At 30.1% G+C, this 22420-nt stretch overlaps 1 protein-coding gene and 2 pseudogenes across 1 annotated transcript; all 3 read right to left on the bottom strand.

The window, feature by feature from the left end:
- Positions 1–2121: 2121 nt before the first annotated feature.
- On the bottom strand, positions 2122–4423 carry LOC112749378 (uncharacterized; annotated as a pseudogene).
- A 7807-nt stretch (positions 4424–12230) lies between these two features.
- Positions 12231–13618, bottom strand: LOC112751636 (ribonuclease 3). Its single transcript, XM_025800849.2, has 3 exons — positions 13433–13618; positions 12856–12979; positions 12231–12764 (listed from the first exon to the last, which is right to left on the bottom strand). The coding sequence occupies exons 2-3, from the start codon at positions 12976–12978 to the stop codon at positions 12324–12326; spliced, it is 564 nt and encodes a 187-aa protein (XP_025656634.1). The 5' UTR covers position 12979; positions 13433–13618; the 3' UTR covers positions 12231–12323.
- A 1660-nt stretch (positions 13619–15278) lies between these two features.
- On the bottom strand, positions 15279–21912 carry LOC112751635 (uncharacterized; annotated as a pseudogene).
- Between the last annotated feature and the right edge of the window lie 508 nt (positions 21913–22420).

Raw genomic sequence — 22420 nt, 5'->3', positions numbered from 1 at the left:
GTATTAAAAATATTAATCAAAATTAGAGCTTGAGTTAATAAATCAGGAAACAAACAAATCCATTTTCTTGTTAACTTGAGAGGATATGTTTTTGGTCAGCTAATATGATTATTGTTGTTATTGATATCATAGGCTGCAAAGACTATAAAGAATGCCAAGAAAGGACATCTGAGAACTAAAAGTGAGAGATGCATAGACAAACTCCCTGTCAAGAGGACAATTTCATCCGCTGCTGCTACTACTGCGGCTGCTCCACATCCAATTGAGATTTCAAGAGAGACTATTTAAGGAGCTAATGCAGCAACCTCTGAAAAACTGGCCTCTTTCTTGAAATTTGTTCCAACTCCAGGATTCAACCCACCAAGAAAAAATGTCTAACTAGCACAAAGTATAGTGGCTTTTTGAGTTTATGTTGTTGTAGGGTAATGCTATGGTTAAACAATCCTGTCTTTTTGTAATGTAACCTTTGAAACCTGTATGCATGGCCTTTGAATGTTGTTATGGCCTATGATGTTTTGGGTTGTGATAGTATGTTATGCACAATGTGCTTTAGCACAAACAACACTTGTTCCATATTCCAGAATTAGTTATGTTAAATTAATGAAGTTTTTGGTTTAGTTCATGTTATGATTTATCTCTTTCTGGTTTAGTTGAACACAATTTTAGCAGAATAAGTACAGCATCAAGAGTTGAACTCATGTCAAATTAGTGTTTCATTTCATTTCATTCCATCTTCATCAAGACATTACATACCACTTAAAATTTCATAACATAATCATCATTTGTTGAATATAAACCCCAACAAACTAAAACCTAAACACACACCAAAAGTAACTACAAAAGCCAGCAGCACCATTGTCATCATCTTCACGGTCTTAACATCACTCTCCAAGCTTGTCATCCTCCAACTTAACTCATGCAAAACTTCTAGTGGAATGGGTGTTGCACAAACTTATTCTTCACATCCATCAGCCTAGCAAAAAAAATTACAATGAATTCCATACTGCAAAGTAAAAAATGCAGGTGAATCCAAACTCAAACTCAAACCATCTTAACATTTTCTTCACAGCCATAACCTTACCTCATAGTTGGGACAACCATAAAATGGTCTACCAGGATTTTTTGCCATTGTTGAGTACTTCATCACCGTTCGAAGCCTGCAATTACAGAAAACAGCGTTCTTACCTCCCCTATTGCACATTCCTTTGTTGCCATAAGGTCTGCCTGCAGAGTTGTTCCTACTTGAGCTACTTTGGCTTTTCTCGCCACCAGCCATCATCACTCACACAGACAAGAAATCAATTTGGGTTTTAGGGCGAAGAAGAGAGGTCGAAGAAGAGAAGGAGACTCGAAGAAGAGAAGGAGAGTCGAAGAACAGAAGAACATAGCATACAGTTTGAAGAAGGGAAGACAATTAGGGTTTTATAATTGAAATGGACTAATTTGGGTAATATTAGGAAATTCCAGATACCAATTTGAATCAAATTCAACCTTGGCACACATCAGCATACAGCTGGAATGCCCACATGGCAGTTAACGTTCCACATCAGCAACGTTTAGACGGCACTTCTGCGAGGGACTAACGGAGACGCACGTTTCTGAATTTAAGGGATTTAGTTGGTCATTTACAAAAATCAAGGACTAAATTGAATACCAATTTGATATTCAGGGACCATTTTGGGCATTTACTCATTGTAAAATCTTATAAAACAGCTACACTAACTGCACTGACATCTGCTGCATTGACTTACAGTTGTCAACTAACTTAACGCCTTTTTTAACCAACTTGTCAACAGCAGAAACTGCCATTTTCTGCCATTTCTATCCGATAATGTAGGCGGCCTAACCTAACAATTGCGTCAATGGCTGACTTCACGGCTTGAACTCACGACATTGAAGCTCAACTGTTGCTTCAAGGCTTCCCTTCCAGCTAGGGTGATTATGGAAACTAATTATAATGTTACCAAAGGCATATTTTAGTGCAAAATCTTAGTATTGTCTGTAGGGCAATAACTTGTTTATTAAGCTTAGCAAGATGGAAGTTTTTATTTGTGTGACAAACCCTATATGTGATAAGCACGGATAGGAGCAAAGAGAAAATGTAAGCAAACAAAACAAAACTGAATAGAAACTCACCCTTCAAATGAGAGGGTATATGAATCTGTATATCATTTCTCTGTAATCTCTATGGCATGTCTGTGTCATATAAGTTGTTAATCAACAATTAAATGAATCTTCTATGTTACCCTGTGGATTTGTAACTCCATGGAATGCATTAACAGTAATTTCTGTCACTTAGTAAAGTATACATCTAGTTAAATTAGATCCTCTAAGAACCTATAAGATGTACAATTCATCAATCAAAAGATTCTTTTAAGAATGGTTGCTAATATCTGACATGATCAACAAATCAGTAACAGAAATCAGAGTTCTGATCTCTACTTTTGTTCTCATTTTCTCATGGTCCTCTCATCTTTTCAACAAAGTGACGCCTCTTTTCTTCCAACTTCTCGCTCATCCTCTTTCGCAAATCAAACATCTTTTCCCTCTTCCCGATTTTTTTCTGTTCAGATGGACTAACTTGTTTATCCATAAGCAGAGAATAGAGTGTTTGTGGTTGATAGACAGTAATATCCTCCGTCTTCTCTTCCCGTGTTTCATCTCTATTCTCATTCTCTATGGAAGATGCTGGAAGTTCTTTCAAATCCTCAGTTTCTTGCATTATGTAAGCCTCTAGAAAAGGTGTTGACAGTTGGTCAAAACTTTGGCTGCTGCTCTTTAATACTATTGGACAAGAGGAAGATGATGCTCATCCGAAAGAAAACGATTTCCTAACTGGTTCTACTATAGACTTGGCCCCATGTTGGTTTTGGGGTGTTAGCCCCGAACCAACTGATATCCTTGCGCTATCATTTGAAGCAGAGGTATCGTGTCCACATTCTTGTTTAACCCACATGTATGGAGCAACAGTCCGAGGAATCCAATTCTCCTTTTCAGCCAGCATCCATGAAATGCTTATGCACTCAGAGTTCGGGAGCACTAAAGCTTCTCAGTTTGCTTCCTGTAGAGATACTATAATCTTTTCAGAAAGACATGCAAAGTTGAAGGCTTGTCGGACTATACAAGTTACAACATAGAGAACAAGGAACATGCACCCTCTAAGCAAACTTTAAAAGAGAAAGAAACATAGATATATCTAAAGCATGTAAATTCTAAAAACAGCAGCAGGTTAAACATTGATCTTTAACCAAAATTCATTCATAACTTAACCAAATGGAAATGGGGCTATCATACCTTAAGTCGATTGAGCAGGAACAGGGCGATGCGTGCATTAGTTATTTTGTGATCTCTAACACATGATTCCAGGTTGAAGTCTATATCAGGCATTAATGTGAAACCATACCACAAATTATCAGAAGGAGGGGGCTTTAGTTGTAAACGCATTGTCCCTTTGAGGGATACTATCCTTATTGCCAAAGTGAGAGGAACCTTTAGAAAGAAATAACCCGTTACTTCGACCATAACAAAGCTATAGCTGTTTATAACTATGATAATGATTCGATGTGTAAACGTGTATCTATCAACATGAAAATGCTCAAAGGCAAAATTTGTAGTGACATAACTTTTAAGAGTTTAAGTGTCTTATTATATGTAAAAAAAAAAATCCACATAGAGGTAACCGACATACGGACATGTTAGAATATAATAGAATTAAAGATAATTTACACAATCAGTCATACTAGTTGTTTTTCTCTGTTGTTTATTTGTTCTTATAAAGATCTCTTGCCCTCATGTACCTATGTATTCTCCCATTTTTTTTCAGGTTGAATAAACAGAATTGTGGGGAAAAAAAAGTACGGAATAATAGATACTACCTGTGAAACATGCTTGGCAAGAGAATTTAACATAGATTTCCATTTTGATCCATAAAATGAGGAAGATGTACTCCTAGAAACTTTAGACACGTCTGCATAGGACAAATTGACATCTTTAACTTTAATGCTTTCCACAACACTTTGATTTTGTTGGGGGGGAGGGGGGGGGGGGGGGGGCATAATTCAGTAAAAACGTGACAAATCACTACATGAAGAAAATGCAAACTAAGTATTTGATTAACGGTATTTTTGTGCTTACCAGTGTTCCCATTGACATCTACTTTTGGCTCTTGTGAATCATTCACTCCGTCTCCATTGCTAAGATCTTCAAGAAGATCTGACGGGGCACCCCCAGCATTGCTTGAGCATTCCGTCCCATTATCGTTCGGTGGTTCACCAACTTCAAGCCTTGTTTCAATCTCTACTACTGCACCTCCAGAAATAAGGTTTATCTTATAGGAAGGGCCAACATTTATCTTATAGAAACCACAATCAAGTGAAGGTATCAGTGAGGATTTCTCTTTAAAAATAAAATAAAACACCAATGTTTATCTCATGACAACCGCGCAAAGGAATGAAGTCGGTTTTTTAGTAATTCTACTCAAAAATTGAGGAATTCTGGAGGAAGATCCATCAGGCTTACTGGACTTTTCTAAGCCATCAAAACTTGATCCTGCTGATGGTCTCATGATAAAAGGATGATATTCAATATTTAGTGATGCTAGATATCGATGACACTCTTCGTACAACTGACTAGACCACTTAAGTTTTTCACTCTGATCGCGTGAAGCCATACGGAGGGCCTTACACCATGCTTCTTTTTCACATGACGTCTCAAGATATATGTAAAGCAATTTGCTTCCATGGTACACCACAGATTTGTTGTTTTCAACTTTTATCGGGTATCTTTTTGCCCTGCAAAACCCAACATAAAAAAAATGACCTTGAAGCGCCGTATTTTCTAAGTAAATAAGCAAGAGTACATAACAAAGTGTTTCTTTCCACATCAGATGAAGTATGATACCCATGTTCCAAGCAGCAACAACTTTTTCTTGTTTTTCTCATTAAGATGTATGTGAGATGTAAAGGAAGTGAGATATCCCTTTTTGAATTCAAAGTCAGGAAAACTCATAATAAACCCATTTTCAACTTTGTTTTTCTTTCAATGTGAATTATATGTTCAATCAAAATGATATGCATTTTCACATGCACTGATTTAAAAGGAATAAGAGAATGTATGCTGGTTTTCTGCAGAGGAATACAGCTCACTAAATCAGATTCTAATGAATGTTGTAATATAAATCATTGGCCTAATACTCTATATCAAGCTAGCTCACTAAGCTCTCACATTGTAACATATCCACAAGCAAAAGAAAATGATATTGAAATAATGATCTCATCACAATGTTGTTTGGATATAGGAATGGAAACTATACCCCACGCAATCACGAAAGTGACTTCCTGCATCACATTACCATTTTTTAGAAGGAAGGCTGGATGATGAAACAGCCTCAACAACACATCCCTTCAGCCAAATGGTTGTCTCCGAACCATCATGCTCTGTGAGAATAAGTGACTCACCCTTGATCTTCCCATGCTTCTTAACAGGGCTAACCTCCAGTACCTCCCTTTCCTTTTATGATCTTTAGCTGACTTTTCCAGCCAGAACTTTGATACCTTGTATTGTTCTAGAACCCAAATCACACCCTAAAGAAAGAAAATGCCAATGAATCGAAATAATAGAAGTAATTGGTGCTCCAAATGTGCATCGGATATCGAATTTGATATTTTTCACATTAATTTAGTCTTTGAAGGGTATCAAATACCTATCATCATGATAACCAAAATCACCCTTGTCATTTTAAGAACCAACTTGAGGTCTAAATAATGTTCATACCGGAAATGGTAACTACCTTAAATTGAGTGATTACTCCAAGCAATGCTAAAATACTAAAGTTACTTAAAAGCTACATAGGTACACAATTCGTTTTAACATGCAACTCTGTACCTTTTTTATGATTAAATTTCAAGTATTCCTTTAGAAAGAATTCTATAGCAGCAAGTGGTGCGCCAATAAATGAGAGAACACAAGCTAGCTACTACAAGAAACACAATGTAAATAACAACAGAATAAAAAAATAATAACAATAACAATAAAAAGAGGAATTGTGGAAGCATGAAGCTTACCTCTTTTTCGAAGGTAGAGTCAGGTGATTGATAGGATCATTTTGCGAACTAGTGTCCAATGAGATGGGTGCTGAGATTTTGTCTTTGTCCTTCATGATCTTGCGTTGCAGCCGTTCAATGATCCACAAGATTCCCAAAGCTTCGGCAACCACAACCGTCACCACCCCAACAAAAAAAACCGAGGAAGAGAATGAAGATAAAAACCAAAAACATTTTCTTTTCCTTCTTTCAACACCCCAATTGATGGAAAAACTATAAGGACAATTAAAAAAAAAATGGAATACGAGACAATGAGAGGAATGAGGTGAAAAGGAAGACGAACCCCAGATGAGGAAATTGAGAACGACCCAGATGAAGTTAAAATTGGAATCTTTATTTTACATTTGTTCTGAAGAATCGGATGCTAAAATTAAAAGCTGCATTTTCTCTCTTTTTTGTTGTTCCTTCTGGATTGTTTGATTCATCATTCTTTATTCATTGTTTGACCGTTGAAGTGTTCCTTAACTTGATGATGAAATGAAATGGAAGGAGGCATTTGGGGTGGGATTAATTCTGATATGGGAATGGAAATTGAAGGAAAAGATACAAACTTGACGTAGTTATTATAATGAAAATAAAGTGTTGCAGGATTTTTTATTTTAATAAATAAATTAAGGAAAAATCTAGGGACCAGTAACTTTGTTAAATTCTAGCCAGCATATAACCAACAAAAAAAAGTGAGCCATTGGATGAAATCTCACATCAATCTCACACTATTAAAACTATTAATGACTATTTGATGGCTACAAATGATAAAAGTTGCTGTTCCCTAACATTCTTCATAAATTAATTATAATAATTAACATTAGATTAAAAAAATAAACAATGAACATGTTATTTTTTTATTAATTAAATTATTATAATTGAAATTAATTTTTAAAAAATAATTTAAAATTATAATATCAATCTTATTATGTGTATGGCATGGATAATTATACTTGTAAATAATAATTATACATTTATGTTTGTGTTTGCAAATGCAATTGAAGTTCATACAATTTATATGGGCTTCCTTTTTTTTTTCTTATTATATTTAGATTTGCTATATATATTCCCAATCAATCAATTTGATTGGTTTGATGTTTAGTCCTATATATTAGAGATCTTAATTAGAAGAGAAACAAATAGAACTAAAAAAACGTAATACCATTAAAATTTTTTTAAACTTTATATTGAAATCTAATTTATTTTTCGTTACATTTTAAAAGGTATAGCACAAGCACAAGACCCTAATATCTGTTTGTTTCCATCCTTTTTTTTTCAATGCAAATGGCAAATTATAACGATCAAATTTTTAATGATCTTGCATTGAAAATTCTAGTAAAATTATCCGTTAAATTCTTGAAACAATTTAGTTGTATGCGAAAGTCTTGGATAAATTTACTTAAAAATCCTGATTTTAAGAGCATGTACTACGAGAATTTAAAATCTAAAACTGTCCACTCATCATCTCTCCTTCTATGGAGATTATTTTACCAAAGGGGTAAAAACGTCGATAGTGAAAATAATGTACATTTGCTTTTTGGAGAGAGATATGAAAACATGGTTACATTAATTTTGCCAACTCTGTTTGAGAGTTATGGTCCCGGCCAGGTTCTAGAATGTATTAATGGCATTATATGTCACTGTACACGACCATGTCCTGATGTAATAATAAGACTTTGGAATCCCAAAATCGACGAGCGTAAAATTATTCCTTCGGGTATTACTGATGATGAGCCCGGCTATGATCGCATGTAAGTGTTCATGGATTTGGTTATGATAATGTGAATGATAATTATAAAGTGATTCAATGTGTATATTATATTTATGATCCAATGTTATTAGAAGAGCATGTTCTAATAATTTGGTAAATTTATAGTCTAAAAAGTAAAAAGTAATTGTTGGAAAAAACTTGATCTTGAAATGACTAAAAAAGAATTATTGGAAAAAACTTGATCTTGAAATGACTAAAAAAGAAAACGTAAGTAAAGCTTCTATAGCGTACTTGAATGGAGTATGCCACTGGTGGGTAGCGAGTTTGCCATGAATGGACTCGACGAAATACTCGTGTCATTTAACCTCAGCACTGAAACATTTCGAACCACATCAATTGTTTGGCTGTAAGAAAATGATGATGGCGCTACCAGAACTTTGGTAGTTCTCAACAAGTCTGTTACTCTGATTTCCTCATTTACTAAGAATAGTCGCATTAAAATATCTATTTTAGGTGAAATTGGTGTGAAGGAATCTTGGGTGAAGCTTTTCACATTTAGATATTTAGATTTGGACCTTTTTCAAAATTTTGTGCATTTAGAATGGACAACAAATGTGATGTAATCTTTTATATCAACGGCGATGAATTGGCTTCCTTTAATATCATCACGGGCAAAGTAATTCACAATATTAATATCAAAACAAGCAAATTTGGTACATGAATTTATAAAAAAAAGCCTTCTTTCTTTTACGAAAGAAATTAATTGATTAATAAATATACAAATTTAAATGTAAGATGTACTTAAATAGAATATAAAAAAAGCATGTAAACTAATTTTAATATTCATGTTAGTCAATTTGTATTACATTCTAATATTTTGAAATAGCAAATTATATTTCATATTTTAAAAAATAGGATTTTAGGTGTTAAAAAACAATAAATTATATCACACGAATCAGTTTTGGATATTTGAAATATTAATGAAAACAAATTGAATAATTGTCCATTATTCCAACTTGAACTTGTGTATTCTCAAATTATTTTTGTACTCAGACTTGGATGCTATAAAGAGGAGTCTATTGAAAATTTGCTAATAACTATGTATGCAAAATAGATGTTTGATTTGCTAATAACCTTGTATCTGCTGGAAGAATATTTAATTTGAGTTTATCAAAAAAAAAAAAAAGCATTTTTTCATGGACATCAATAATTACAAGATGATCACCCATTAGAAGCATTGCATTTGTTTAGAAGGCTTGTTCGAACACCATTGACCTATTTCTTATACATACTAAAAAAAAAAAGTACTTTTTCTCAAAAAAAAAAAAAAAAAGCATGTTAGTAAATTCTGAAGTCTGAACGGACAATAAATTATTATTAGAAGTAGCATGAGTTGCCAACTTTTTAGAAGGTAGAGAAAATTGGACTAAATTAAACGATACATGGTAATATAAATTAAAATTAAGTTTGATGCATTAAGATCATTGGAATACTTGAATAATCATTATAGAAGTGTAAAGTTTGTATGCTATCATTATTATGATAACAATATATGACATTTAAAGTTAATAATAATTACAAAAATCAAATTATTTTAATAGTCTGATAATATTTTATTGGTATATATATTATAATTAAACTAAAACTATATTCATCATTATATATGTTAAATTTAAAATCTTTCAATTTTTTATGTATCACTTTCGTTATCTTAAATTAAGTGTATCTTTTTAATTGTATATAATTATTAAATTTTATTAAAAAGGAGACAGTAAAAACTTTATTATATATACCATTTTTTAAAATTAATTCACCAATATTTAGCATTTATATACTTACTAATTTGACTTAAGTAAAATTGACTTATTTATAAGTAAAATTCTCAATGTTTTCATAAACTATACTTGATCCTAAAATCTTACAGTAAATATAGGGCCAATATTCCTTTGAAATGTTGGTCATATTTCCTGAATTTGGAGCCAATCATCTTGAACCATATTTTTCCAATTGTGTTGCAATATAGGGCTATTGTATCTCAAGTCTGAACAATGTCTGCCCAAGTTGATTTAATTTCATCAATAGAAAAAAACCAATTCTCAACTTCTATCACGTATCAGACCAGATAGTAAGTCTTCAAATTAATTATTTGTTGATTAATTAATAAAAATATCCTCTCCTTAACGTTTTCTTTATCTATTTATACACTAATAATGTATAATTCTAATTATTTATTCTTAAAATAGATATATAATCAAATTCATATATCTTAATTAGAAATTTCTTTTTCTATTTTAAAGTAGATCAATTCTATTATACGATTATTGTATGAATACATAGTTATTTTAATCAATTGCGTAAAACTTATGTTAAGAAATATTAATATAAAAAAATTATTATATATTATTAATATTAAACACCAATCATGCATGATTATAATTATTTGTTTTTAAAATAGATAATCAAATCAATATATTATTAGTTAAAAATATTTTTTTATTATAAAATAGATTAATCCTATTATACTACTATTGTACGAATGCATAATTATTTTAATCAATTACATAAAATTAATGTTAATAAATATTAATATAAAAGAAAACTATCATTTAAAATGAAATATTTACCAAATATTTAATCTAAATATTTCATCATTTCTTTATCTTCTGAGTTTTTTTTGGAGTATTTATATGATTTTTTTTCAATCAAGTTTTGAAAAAACTTTTTCCTAAAAGGAAAGATCAACTTATATAAAAAATTGAAATCTATTATAAAATTTTGTTCGAATTGTTTTATTTAATTTTTTATACTAATTACAATTTATTCATTCTACTAATTATATTTAGTATTTTTATTTTGTCTTTTAAATCCTTCATTACTTTCAATAAAAACGTAATAAATATTACCAAAAAAATAAAAACTAATAATATTTTTTTATACTTTTTATTTTTTATTTTCTTTTATATTTTTATTGTCCTTAATATTTTACATGTAATTTATAAAATCTTTATTTTTGACTCTACTATATATAAAATTTTTATTATTTATTTATCTAAATTAAGTTTAGAATTACCTTTATTTTTTTGTGCTATTGTGATTAATTTTTTTTTATTCTTTATTCTTTATGATATTGACTATTGTTTATATAGATAATTTGAGAAAAACTGGTGGCATAAAAAGGGAGTTTATGTTTATATGGATAATTTGAGAAGAATCGGTGGCATAAAAAGAGAGTTTATGTGGTGCATTAGTCCAAATTTCTAAGCAAGTTGAAATATTTAGTTAATATACATATATTTTAGATTCTTTAGTATTTTAGTATTCCAATTTATTGTATAGGTAAAAAATAATGCACATTTTGAAGCATTTTTTTCTAACTTTTATTTTTATTTTATTTAAAATATTGTGTTAAAAATTTGTCATACTCTATAATAACAAAATTAACCTACGTCTTATGAATAAATAATATATAATTATGTTATTTTTAATTATATTTAAAAACTCGTTTAGTTACTTTTTAAAATTAATATTACAATTGATTACATTTAAAATAGGTTGATTATCTTAACTTTAGTGGAAGCCTAAAAGAATTTGTACATTTAATTTTTATTTCTTGTAACATTTGATCATTTTTAGTGGAACCTTAAGAATAAATTTTTTTTTTGTATATTGAATTTTATTAGGTGTAACGTTTCATAATTTTAATAATTTTAATGAGAACCTAAGGTGGAATTTACATGGATTTTAGTGAGACCTTTATTAGGTGTAACGTTTTATAATTTTAATAGGATCTTAAGGTAGAATTGACATTAATTTTATTCCTTGTAACATTTGATAAATTTAATAAGACGTTAAGATTTAAAAAATAAATAATGAGACATAAAGAAAGAGGAGTAAAAAATTAACAATAAATTTAAAGCCATTTAAACTGACGTAGTATTATGCTAAAAACCTAAAAAATTAGGAATAAATTTAGACATTATCTTAAACTGTCTTTTAATATATTATTAATAGATTTTATTGCATTTGCACTATTTCACATTTTCACTTCAAGTCAAAGAAGATGCTAGTAAAGTGGTCAAAAACTAAAAGAACAATTTAATACTCACAATTTTCTTCTTTTATTTTCCTTCTCTTTTAAGGAAATTATAAATTATAAATATGAAAAGGATTGAGAAATTTGGTACATAAATTTTTTTAAGTAAATTAACAAATTGCTAAATGATGTGATAACAACAAATGAAATAATAAAGGAATTTTAGATAATCAAAAAGGGAATAGAAAAAAAAAGAATACAAATCATCAGAAACGCCTAAAGAGCATAGATCAACTAAATACAAGTATATTTATTTATGGGGAATCAATATTGATCCCAATTTTTCACACTTAATAATAATAATAATATTTGAATTCAAACAAACATTACACAGATCAACTGAATACAAGCATATTTATTTATGAGGGAATCAATAATTGATCCCAATTTTTCACACATAATAATAATAATAATATTTGGATTCAAATAAACATTACACAGGTATTATAATGGAATTGGACTTTGTTTTGCATAAATTAACACCTGCAGATTTATTAATAGGACATGGAATAATTTCATCTAAGTCAGCATCAAAGCACATGCGAATCTCCCGCAATAACACATTACCCTTGTCATTGAAGCACAGAAGTTCGGGCTCAAATTGACGAGTGTTGGTCTTTTTTATTGCATTGACAATGGCAATGCGACTATAAGTTTTAGTTCTGTGGGGAATTATTCCAACCTTCTTCAATTCGCCATCAATGTCCAATTTACGTGTAATAGATACAGCCTCTTCAAAATATTTAGATTGAGCAAACCTTTCAGCGCTACACGATCCGTGTTTTTCCCATTGATCCGTCCAAAACTCCATATTCGATTTTCCTGGTTGTAGACTTGGCCAATCACGGTTTAAGACACCTTGCAATGTCGCTGTCTACGAGAATAAATCATAAAAATAATTAATAATTAATTTATTATGTAACAAGATAAATGAAAATAGATAAAAGTCTAATTAATTAACTCACCATCAATTCTTCTTCAAAATGATACTCCGGCTCTTCATCAGCACAATTTTCTGGCCAAGGAAGCGAGAAATTTGTAGGCCAAAGACCGTGTATTGTGAAATGCTGTGGGAGGTTTGTCATCATCCTTCCAGGTGCACGGATACGAGTAAAGGTTGTTGGCCAAACAAGGGCAAGTTTAAAATATTCATAAGAGGCATTCGTGAGATGAACCGAGGATGCAAGCAGGATAACGTGAAAAACAATGAAAAGTGAGTTCATATTGGAAGTTTAGAAAGTTTAGAGGGTTTTGGAGGGAAGGGAGCGAGTTGCAGAAAGCGATGGTTGTTCTCCTCCCTCCCTCCCTCCCTCTTATAAATCAGAAATGAGAATTGAATAGCCAAACAGCATATTTCATTGTACATCAATGATATATACTAAAGAAGAAATGCCGTAATGGCAACATGCATAAAGGAGAAAAGCTATTACTAGCAGTATGGGTCACTGAACTGGAAATCAAAACATGACATGTTTCAAAGCAAATTAAATTGCAATTCATAGTTTCGGAACCGAACCGGTTATCTAATCAGTCAGAACTCACCAGATCGGGGACCAGCTTCTGGTTGCGCCAAGGAAGCTAACGGCGAGACTCGAAGCAAGAAGTCGAAAACCACAACCAGCTGAGGAGAGAGGCGAGAAGCGACGAGAGAGAGAGAGAGAGAGAGCTGGGGGTGGTGTCGTTTTGGAAGTTGAGGTGAGAGTGATAGTCTGATAGAGGTGGGGATGGGCTCAGGAAAGACTAAGCTAGGCTTCTTTTATTTTTTTGAAAAAAAAACAACATCAAACAACTTCTTTTTGCCTTTGGGCTTGGGTTTTTCTAATTTTTTTTTTATTTCGACCGGTCCGAATTTTTTAAATCTGTTCGGTTCATTGCTTTTTCTAAACCGGTCAGGTCTAATCGGTTTTTACCAATTCTCTTTTTTGTCCGGTTTATTACACTATCTGGACCGGTTTTGATAATTATGTTGCAATTTAATGTTGTTACCTTAAATGGATTTTTCAAATTTAATTTCAATTCCATTGCATGTCTCCTTATGATAAATATTATTTTCATACTAGTATTTTTTTTAACAACTGTACATAGATTTTTTAATTTGTTAACTAAAAAATAATTTAAATAAGTGATTAATTTATAACAACCGTATTTTTATATAAATGTCAAAAATATTTAGTGTAAATAGTATTTTTCTAATTTAATAAAGTTTGTGACAAATGGTATGACAAAAAATTAGAATACTTCTCTGCATTTCCATTAGCATACATGGCATGTGTGTTGCAGTTATACCGGTTACCATTATTATTATCTTATTTAAAGAATTATTCCATATATATAATAGGTTAAGACATGGTCTTTTAATTATTGTATTTATATCTCTATATATAGAAGTTGTCATATGACATGTTCAGGCATTACAATTTGCTTCATCAATCATGATGGATTTTAGTTTATTTACTATTTTTATTATTATTACTATCAATAGTCAATATTCAATAATAATGAAGATAGCACATTTCACTTTACTCGGTGAAATTTTTTCATATCAGCCTATTCCAACAATTTGGTAAATTTACAGTATAAAAAATAATTGTTCACAGAAACTTAAGCTTGAAATGATTAAAAAAGATGTATATAAAGTTTCTGTAGCGTACTATATCACTGATGGAATATGGGAACTGGGAAGAGTATGTAAACTTTTCAACATGAAAAGTTGAAAAATAATTTTGATATTTATATGTGAGAATAATATTTATGGTAGGTTATGTGAAAGTTGGCCTTCTTGTGGAAGCGTTTAATTTATTCAACCAAATGCAGCATCAGAGTACTGACTACTGACATAGAATTTATTGTATTTCTAAATCTTATATCTAGTTGTATACAAGTAGGAGATCTCTTATTAAAGAGGAGTACATTGAAAATTTGCTAATAACCATGTATGCAAAATGATCTGCTAGAAGGGTATTTGATTTGTAGAGGTTGCCAATAAAATATTAATAGAGACCGAATTGAATATGAACTTATTTGAGAAATATAGAAACGGAGACTAGGAAATTATTTGAGAAATTAGAGTTTGCATAATTTTAAAATAATCAACAATGTTAGATAATCTTTTAATTGTCATGTCATTCTTTTTGTTAGTTAATTAAGTATTTTCTGTCAACAAAAATAACAGTATTTGACATTGATTATTTTTGTTAAACTTAATAATTTTTTTAAATTATTTTTCTCAACATTAGAATGTTTTGATTTTGAGTATCATTTTTGAAATTTATTCTTTAAAACTATATAAAGTCATTGGTTTCATCTAATGGTGTAAGAATTCATCAAATCCCGTTTTTCAGTCTCATCAAATTTGAGTCATGAAAATAAAAAGTAAGAAAAAAAAGACTAATGTACAAAACATTATCATAATTTAGTTATTACCTACAACTACAAACTGCTACCCTTTTCTTAAAAAATAGCAAAAGAAACTGAAATTGATTGGTAAAAAAATAAATAAATAAAAAAAACTACCCCCTTCTTTCTATCTCTCTGGTTAACTACAAAACTTTACATTTCTCAGAATTTGGACCCAAGGGAACTGAAATATTTTGTTATTATGCCGGAGTCAGAAGTTGAAAGCTAACCAAAAGGGTAGTTAATTTAGTTAATGAAGGGAATTTACTACAAGGTTGTTGGTGTAGGGTGTTGTGTGAAGAAGTTGAAGTCATGGTGATAAACATTGAGCTGTTTCAACCATGAATCTGCAGCACTGTACAGATATGATATCCTTTCATATTCACATGGCTCTGGATTCAGCCATAGATCTTCTTGCATCTTGTAGGTAGCTAGACCGAAAGGCGGCACAGAAATGCTGCCACCACCACTGCTTCCGTTCTTGTTCTTGCATTTGTTTCCTTCAGTGCTTCCCCAACCACACCACCAATATATGTCTTTCTCTGTGTCAATGTTGTCACTTTCTGTTTCACAATCTGCAGACACATGTAAGAAATTGTGTTAAGATTTTGGCGAGGATTCGATCATGCCTGGTTTCGCAACAATTGCGTAGGAGCGAGTCTCCATTTTGGTTCTTGAAATTGTGTACATGCTTTACTTTAGCGTATGAAATTAAGAAAGTAATTATTTGGTTCCTGGAAATGTATAGCGTGATTCAATTTTAGGAATTAAATTGTTAATTTTTCTAAATGAAAGATTTTTGAAGTGAAAAGTCATGTAAGTACACAACTCTAAGGACCAAAATGAACATTCACTCAATTATGTAAATCAAACTAAATAACTTTGTCACTCTTGATCCAAAACAATGCATGGACACAATAAACGTGTCTAGTATCATAATTTTCATTTGTGTAAAAAGTTCCTCGATTCTTCCTATTTCGCAGTTAAGAAAACATGAAAAATGCAATCTACCACCTATTCCTAAGTGTTACCTTGAAAAGATGAGGACAATGTGTGATAAGTGAGGAAGCATGCTTCTAAGTCCTTGTCATTTTTTCGACTCGGAATGGTGTAAATCGGGTACCTATTCAACATAGATTTAACTTCTTATTGAAAATAATAGTGTTAAAAAAGACAATGTAGAAATCACAACTATAAAAATCATTATAATTTACAAACAGAGCATTTTTTTTCTTATCGACACTAAGAAATAAAATGGCCTGATGGGAAAATCACAATGAATGATGCTAACCATGAAACCGCCATCCAACTTGCCGGGGAAAGCTCAACACTTTTGAATGTCATTAGTGCCGGATGGGTTCTAGCTAACTCGGGAATCTGAAACAAGAAACAATCACAAGTTATGCATTGTGTAATGTACCTACAAATCTTATCTATCTATCTTCACTTGAGAACATAAGGCTACCTTCTCCATGAGCGGAACCCTTGCATAAGGCGAAGCCATCTCCGTGTATTGCAAGTAAAGGTAGCCAAGCTTGTCCCTTGTCGGCCACGAGCCGTCGTGGTCAGAGCTCGAATCCTCGGAAACAGCATCCCATGCTTTGCTGGAATTGTTACTTAAGGATCTAGATAGGTTATCGCTGCCGCTATCATCGCTCCACGAATCGCTTTCGAACTCAACTCCTTCGCTGTCCTCTCTTCTAGTCCTAGAGGCCTGGACAGACTTGTTGGTGTAGATTTGGATGGCGAAAGGTACGGAACATAATACTGAATTACAGTGTCGCCGCTCTCCAACATCACGGGAGCACTAGCACCATATGCACTCCATTCATAGTAGCAATCCCAGAGATCCTTCAAAGTGAAGTATTCAATTGAATCCTTATTACCATGAGGTTGCCACAGGCTATTTAGATCACTCAAGCAACTCTGCCAAAACCGTCATAAAAGCAAAAAAAGGTTTAATGCAACGGTTGAAATCCGCCGTTAAAACAAAACAGTTGTAAAGAAATGAGAAAAAAGCTACGAGTCAAGATTACTAAATTCAAAATCTTATCCATTATATAAGCATGCGATAGTAATCAACTACCAACTAATTCTTAACTAACTACTAATTACAATAATTGTCTCTAATAGCAACAGACCATATATCTTTATAAGTTTGAATTGTAAATTTCAATTAGAAGAGGAAAATGAGTCACATTCAATCTAATCACACAAGGACCAACAATAGGGATAAAAAATGTGAAGAGTATATAAGATAAACAAAACTCGAAATTTTATATAATCAAAAGAATAAATTAAACATGGAAAACATAAAACCTACACTACAATTTGAATAGTAAAATCATCTAATTTAATAGAAATTTTCAGAATCAATTAATCTATTCAAAATTGTAATATCAAAAAAAGTTTTGACTACCATTAAGGGCATCACCCCTTTAGAACTCTACAACATTTGGGTCAAATATTGCAAAATGGGTTTACTAAGAATAGATTCATAAAATGCAAGGGAAAAAAAAAACACATTTTTACTCCATTATGTTGCCATTAAAGTCATAATCAAATATATGCAATTACAATTACACTCATTATTGGTCCACTTTTCATTGGCCAGTAACATTGACCAAATTCTCAACATTACAATTTTACCACCTAGAACTAGAAACAAATCAAGTGGGAAAACCCAGTGGGGACAATTTTTATTCTTATCAAAGTAACAGGTTGCAACAAAACTTGAAAGATGTCAATACTAGCCTACTAGGACTAGGAACATAACATTACTGTGTATTGGTCCCCCCCATTGAAATTTGGAGCCCACATATGTAAATCAGATATGCTAGTCATTTGACACATGGGGTAAGGTGGATCCACAACAAACACGTGGCAATTATCCTTAGACCACATTTTAGGTTTATGTTTTATTTATTTATTTTACTTTTTTTGGTTGACAGAGGTTTATCTTTAAAATTAGGCATTTTTTCTCCAATAAGAAGCTTTGTTTCCGCTCCAAATCAAAATCAAGTGTAAACAGAATTAATCACTTTTGACTTATTACAACTACTTATCTTTTAATTGTTTTTTGTTAAAAAAATACAAATACTGGTGCCTTTATTGAAAAGGACCAGAGAAAAAAAAATCCTTGTTTCTTTAATTATTTATAGACTATCTACAAAAATAGAAAAGAAAAATACTTATGGTAACTGAAATTAAATGTAAATCCTAGAAACAAAACATCAGATCATAGCTGTCCTCCCAACCCCTCTCTTTGTTTTTTTACTTTTTTGGAAGGAAAAATAATTAAAAAAATGATGACACCCATTAAGTTGGTCATTACCATACTTCGGAAAACATGAGGAGAATATTCAGTATATAATTTCATTCAATAAAAAAAATAAACAAAATGGAATTTCTATTATTTTTGTTTTTAATTTTATCTGTATATTAGGGAGATTCGTCGCACATTTCCTTATGTAGGATATAAACTTGAAATATGCTTTCTGGTTTCTATTAATAAAATGAAATAAAAATTAAAATATGCCACATGGGAAAGATATTTTTCCCAAGGGAATCCAAGGGAATATTCCCATCTTAAGACACTGTTTGGCCCACTCAGCCACTCGGACTAATCATTAATTTGAGTTTTGTTATATTAAAAGTGTTAATATAGTCTATATAACAGTTTTGCCCCCACCATTCACAATGCACAAGGGTGAAAAAGGAAGAGGACAAGCACAATAATTAAGTAAATTAAATTGTTATTTTATAATAAATTTAAAAATTCTACTAATAAATGTATTTTTATAATCTATAAAGTACATTGAAAATTTCAACTATCTAACTTTTCTAATAAAATTTTTATGTTAAGAATTTCAATAAAAATTTATAAGATATTTTTTTATCTAAATCCTAAATTTAAAAATAAAAAATTAATCTATTTAGTTATTAGTTATATATATACAGAACCTCAAAAAAAGAACTACTGCTAGTACTAGACCTTAGGGCATGTTTGGTACTTTGGTTTAATAATGTTTCTGTTTATGGAATTTTTGAAAAACCAAGAAAAAAAAAGGGTAAAAACAGGATACAATTTTTTTTTTGTTTATTTATAAAAAACAAACAAGCACTTTTAAGTGTTTTTCATGACTCCAAGTTTAATTTTATATTATCTACTATTATTTATATGAATAGTATAAAAAAATTATAAATTTAAATTATTTCACGAAGATTTAAGTTTATAGTTAAATTAAATCATGGTCAAATGCATTAATTTTTTAATTTGACTAAAAATATTAATTTTCTTTCTCATTTGGAAATTAGGAGAACTAGAAAGTGAAAATAAAAACTTCATACATAACACTAATTTAGAAGTTAAAACCACCTGGAAAAAAGATCATAAAGTGCTTGAAAATCTATAAAATAGAGATTAAATTGCAAATGAAACAGATCATGAAACCTGACCCACCTTTAATTAAATTGCAAATGAAACAGATCATGAAACCTGACCCACCTTTACATTTTCTAATCCAGTTTAATTTCCGCAGGTTAGTATATTAGGTGCTTATTATAAATTATAAATTATAAATAACTGGATTAGGCATAAAGATTCTAGCTACCAAACGATGAAGAAGAATTCATATATGTTTCATAATAATGAAAAATAATTACATAATAATAAAAAATGAAAGAGTGTATATCTATGTCTATATTTTTGGAATGCCAGTATATATACTTATATATAATATAATTTCAATATATGTTTCATATCCACACATTTATTAACAAATACCTTCAATAACATAGACACAATCATTAATGCCCGAATTATAATTATTTTTCTATTTATTGGGTCATATATACATCTTGATAAAATAAAATACACTAAACAAACAAATGCGACTAAACATCTTAATATATCATTAACAAAAAAAAAAAGAAAAAAAAAAGGCTCAATACTCAATAGGCACTTTGGAGTTTGGACCACAGTATATATAAAGTGAATCATATCTTCTTTAGCTTTTTTTTAAGGATATATGCGGTATACACAGCATTAATTGCATAAATTTAAATCAATATTTCATTCTAATATTATTAAAATATATTTTTTACTAAAATAAAAAGGAGATATGTATTTGACTTTGTTTCATAATTATTACAGAAAATAAGGAATATTATCAGACTGAATTTATTATTAAAAAATCAGTGTATATTACTTTAGTTTTAAAAAAAATATTAATTATACACTAAAATTAATTACAAAAATTAATTATTATATATTTATATATAAATATATATATTATTTAATTTATTTTTAATATATATTTTATATTTTAATATATATTTTATATTAATATCTAATTTTAATAACTGATTGTCTGATTTTAGTGTATACATAACATACTCGTATTTTCTCGTATTTTTACAAAATAGAAACGCTAATATAATATCGTACAGCGTTGATAGAAGAGTAATTTACTATATAATTAAGATATGAATTGAAAACGTTTCATAATGAAAAATATTAAACAAAACACCTTCCTAAAACTAACAATAATATGCAAATAGCAAGCCCATAAAAACAATCACAAGATTCTAGAGGATAAGAACGACACAAAATATTTTATATAATCAATTAAGTAAATTTTTATTCCTTTAAAATTCTCATTAAAGTTATGAGTGTGGAAAAAATATTTATTATCAACAAAATCAAATTTAATTTTTATATTTTGTTCAAAAAATTTTATATAAACATTTAATTATAAATTTATAATTTAAGAAAAAATCTAAATAAATAAATATATAAATTTAATTCAGGAATCGTATAAAAATATTTATTCTATTAGTACATTAGAATTAAATTCATAATTACAGAAACATATAAAACTGTTTTATGATTAAATCACATAAAAATTAAATCCTGAAAACAATGCTTTGATTTGACACGCTAACTATTTGAAATCACAACCGAAATTTAAAGGCCGAACAAAAATAAATATCCAAAAATCTTCTCAATAGAATACAAAGCTAGAAAATTGATAAAAATCACATGCATTTATTTTTATAAAATTATTATTAATTAAAAATTATTAGATAATTTAATATATTTAATTCAATTATTATGTAATAATTTTATATAAAAAAATTACATATAAATATTCAAAAATTAAATTATGTTTTTTATGATGAAAATTGAAAAGAAAAGAAAAAAAAAAAAAAAGACACACACAAACACAATTTCCGGTGAATTGAAGAGAGTGGAAACAGAGCAGGATCAGAGAAAGAAACGACTTGCAGTTTTTCTGACACCCATAATCAAAACTTTTTTGTCATTAAAAAAAAACGAGAATTACAATTTTATAAATAAAATAAACAAAAATAAAAAAGGGTACCTGAGGAAGAGTGTGTGAAGGAACGAAGGGAGTGACACATTGAAGAAAGCGTTCCACGTTCGACGGTGGAGAACTTCCTGAAAAACACGAAGACATTCTCTCCGATCACGCACAATTTTCCCGGGAAAGTGTCAGAAACTCTGAAAAGATTCAATTTTTGTGTGAATGAGCAAATGGGTATTTCAATTTTTTTTCTCTTTTTTTTTTTTTTTGGGTGTGAGAGGTTTTGGATATATAGATAGGAATTGGGGAATGAAGCTCTCAAGTCTCACACATGGTTATGCAGAGTTGTGTTGTGTGTGTCATGTAATTAAGGTCCTTTTTGGTAATTTTGCCTCACCAACTTTCCTTCTTAGCTCGCCTTTCATCAAAGGAAGCCTCAATCAACCTTGTTATATATAGAGAGAAATTTCTTTATTCTTTCAAATTTGTCAAGACAAAAAAAATATCACTTTCCTTATAAGAAGAGATTTGCATTATTGCACCATTCTCACTACTAAACGTTGACATAAATTAAATTTTTTTAAGGAAAAAAAAAAGGAGGATATAATTAAATGTGATGATGTATTGAGGAAGTAGTAGTAATTGCAATGGATAGGGAGGAGAAGAAAATAAGGAGAAGAAAATAAGGAACCAAAGTAAGAAGAGAGAGAAATAGGACTAATTATAGCAAAAGACAAATTGCACCCCCACTAAAAAAATGTTACCTCTACTATAAATGTTTACTTAAACCAAAATGATAATAACA

This window comes from Arachis hypogaea, chromosome 15 (genome assembly GCF_003086295.3).
Source record: "Arachis hypogaea cultivar Tifrunner chromosome 15, arahy.Tifrunner.gnm2.J5K5, whole genome shotgun sequence".
NCBI classification, from domain to species: Eukaryota; Viridiplantae; Streptophyta; class Magnoliopsida; order Fabales; family Fabaceae; genus Arachis; species Arachis hypogaea.
Note: the sequence above shows the minus strand (reverse complement) of the source record. Positions and strands in the feature narration are given on the sequence as shown.

Excerpts from the sequence above, each read along its gene's own strand:
- LOC112751636 (XM_025800849.2), bottom strand. The coding sequence starts at position 12,978 with ATGATGACAAACCTCCCACAGCATTTCACAATACACGGTCTTTGGCCT. Across the intron at positions 12,765-12,855 it reads ATTTTGAAGAAGAATTGATG|ACAGCGACATTGCAAGGTGT; the intron begins GTGAGTTAATTA and ends TTATTCTCGTAG.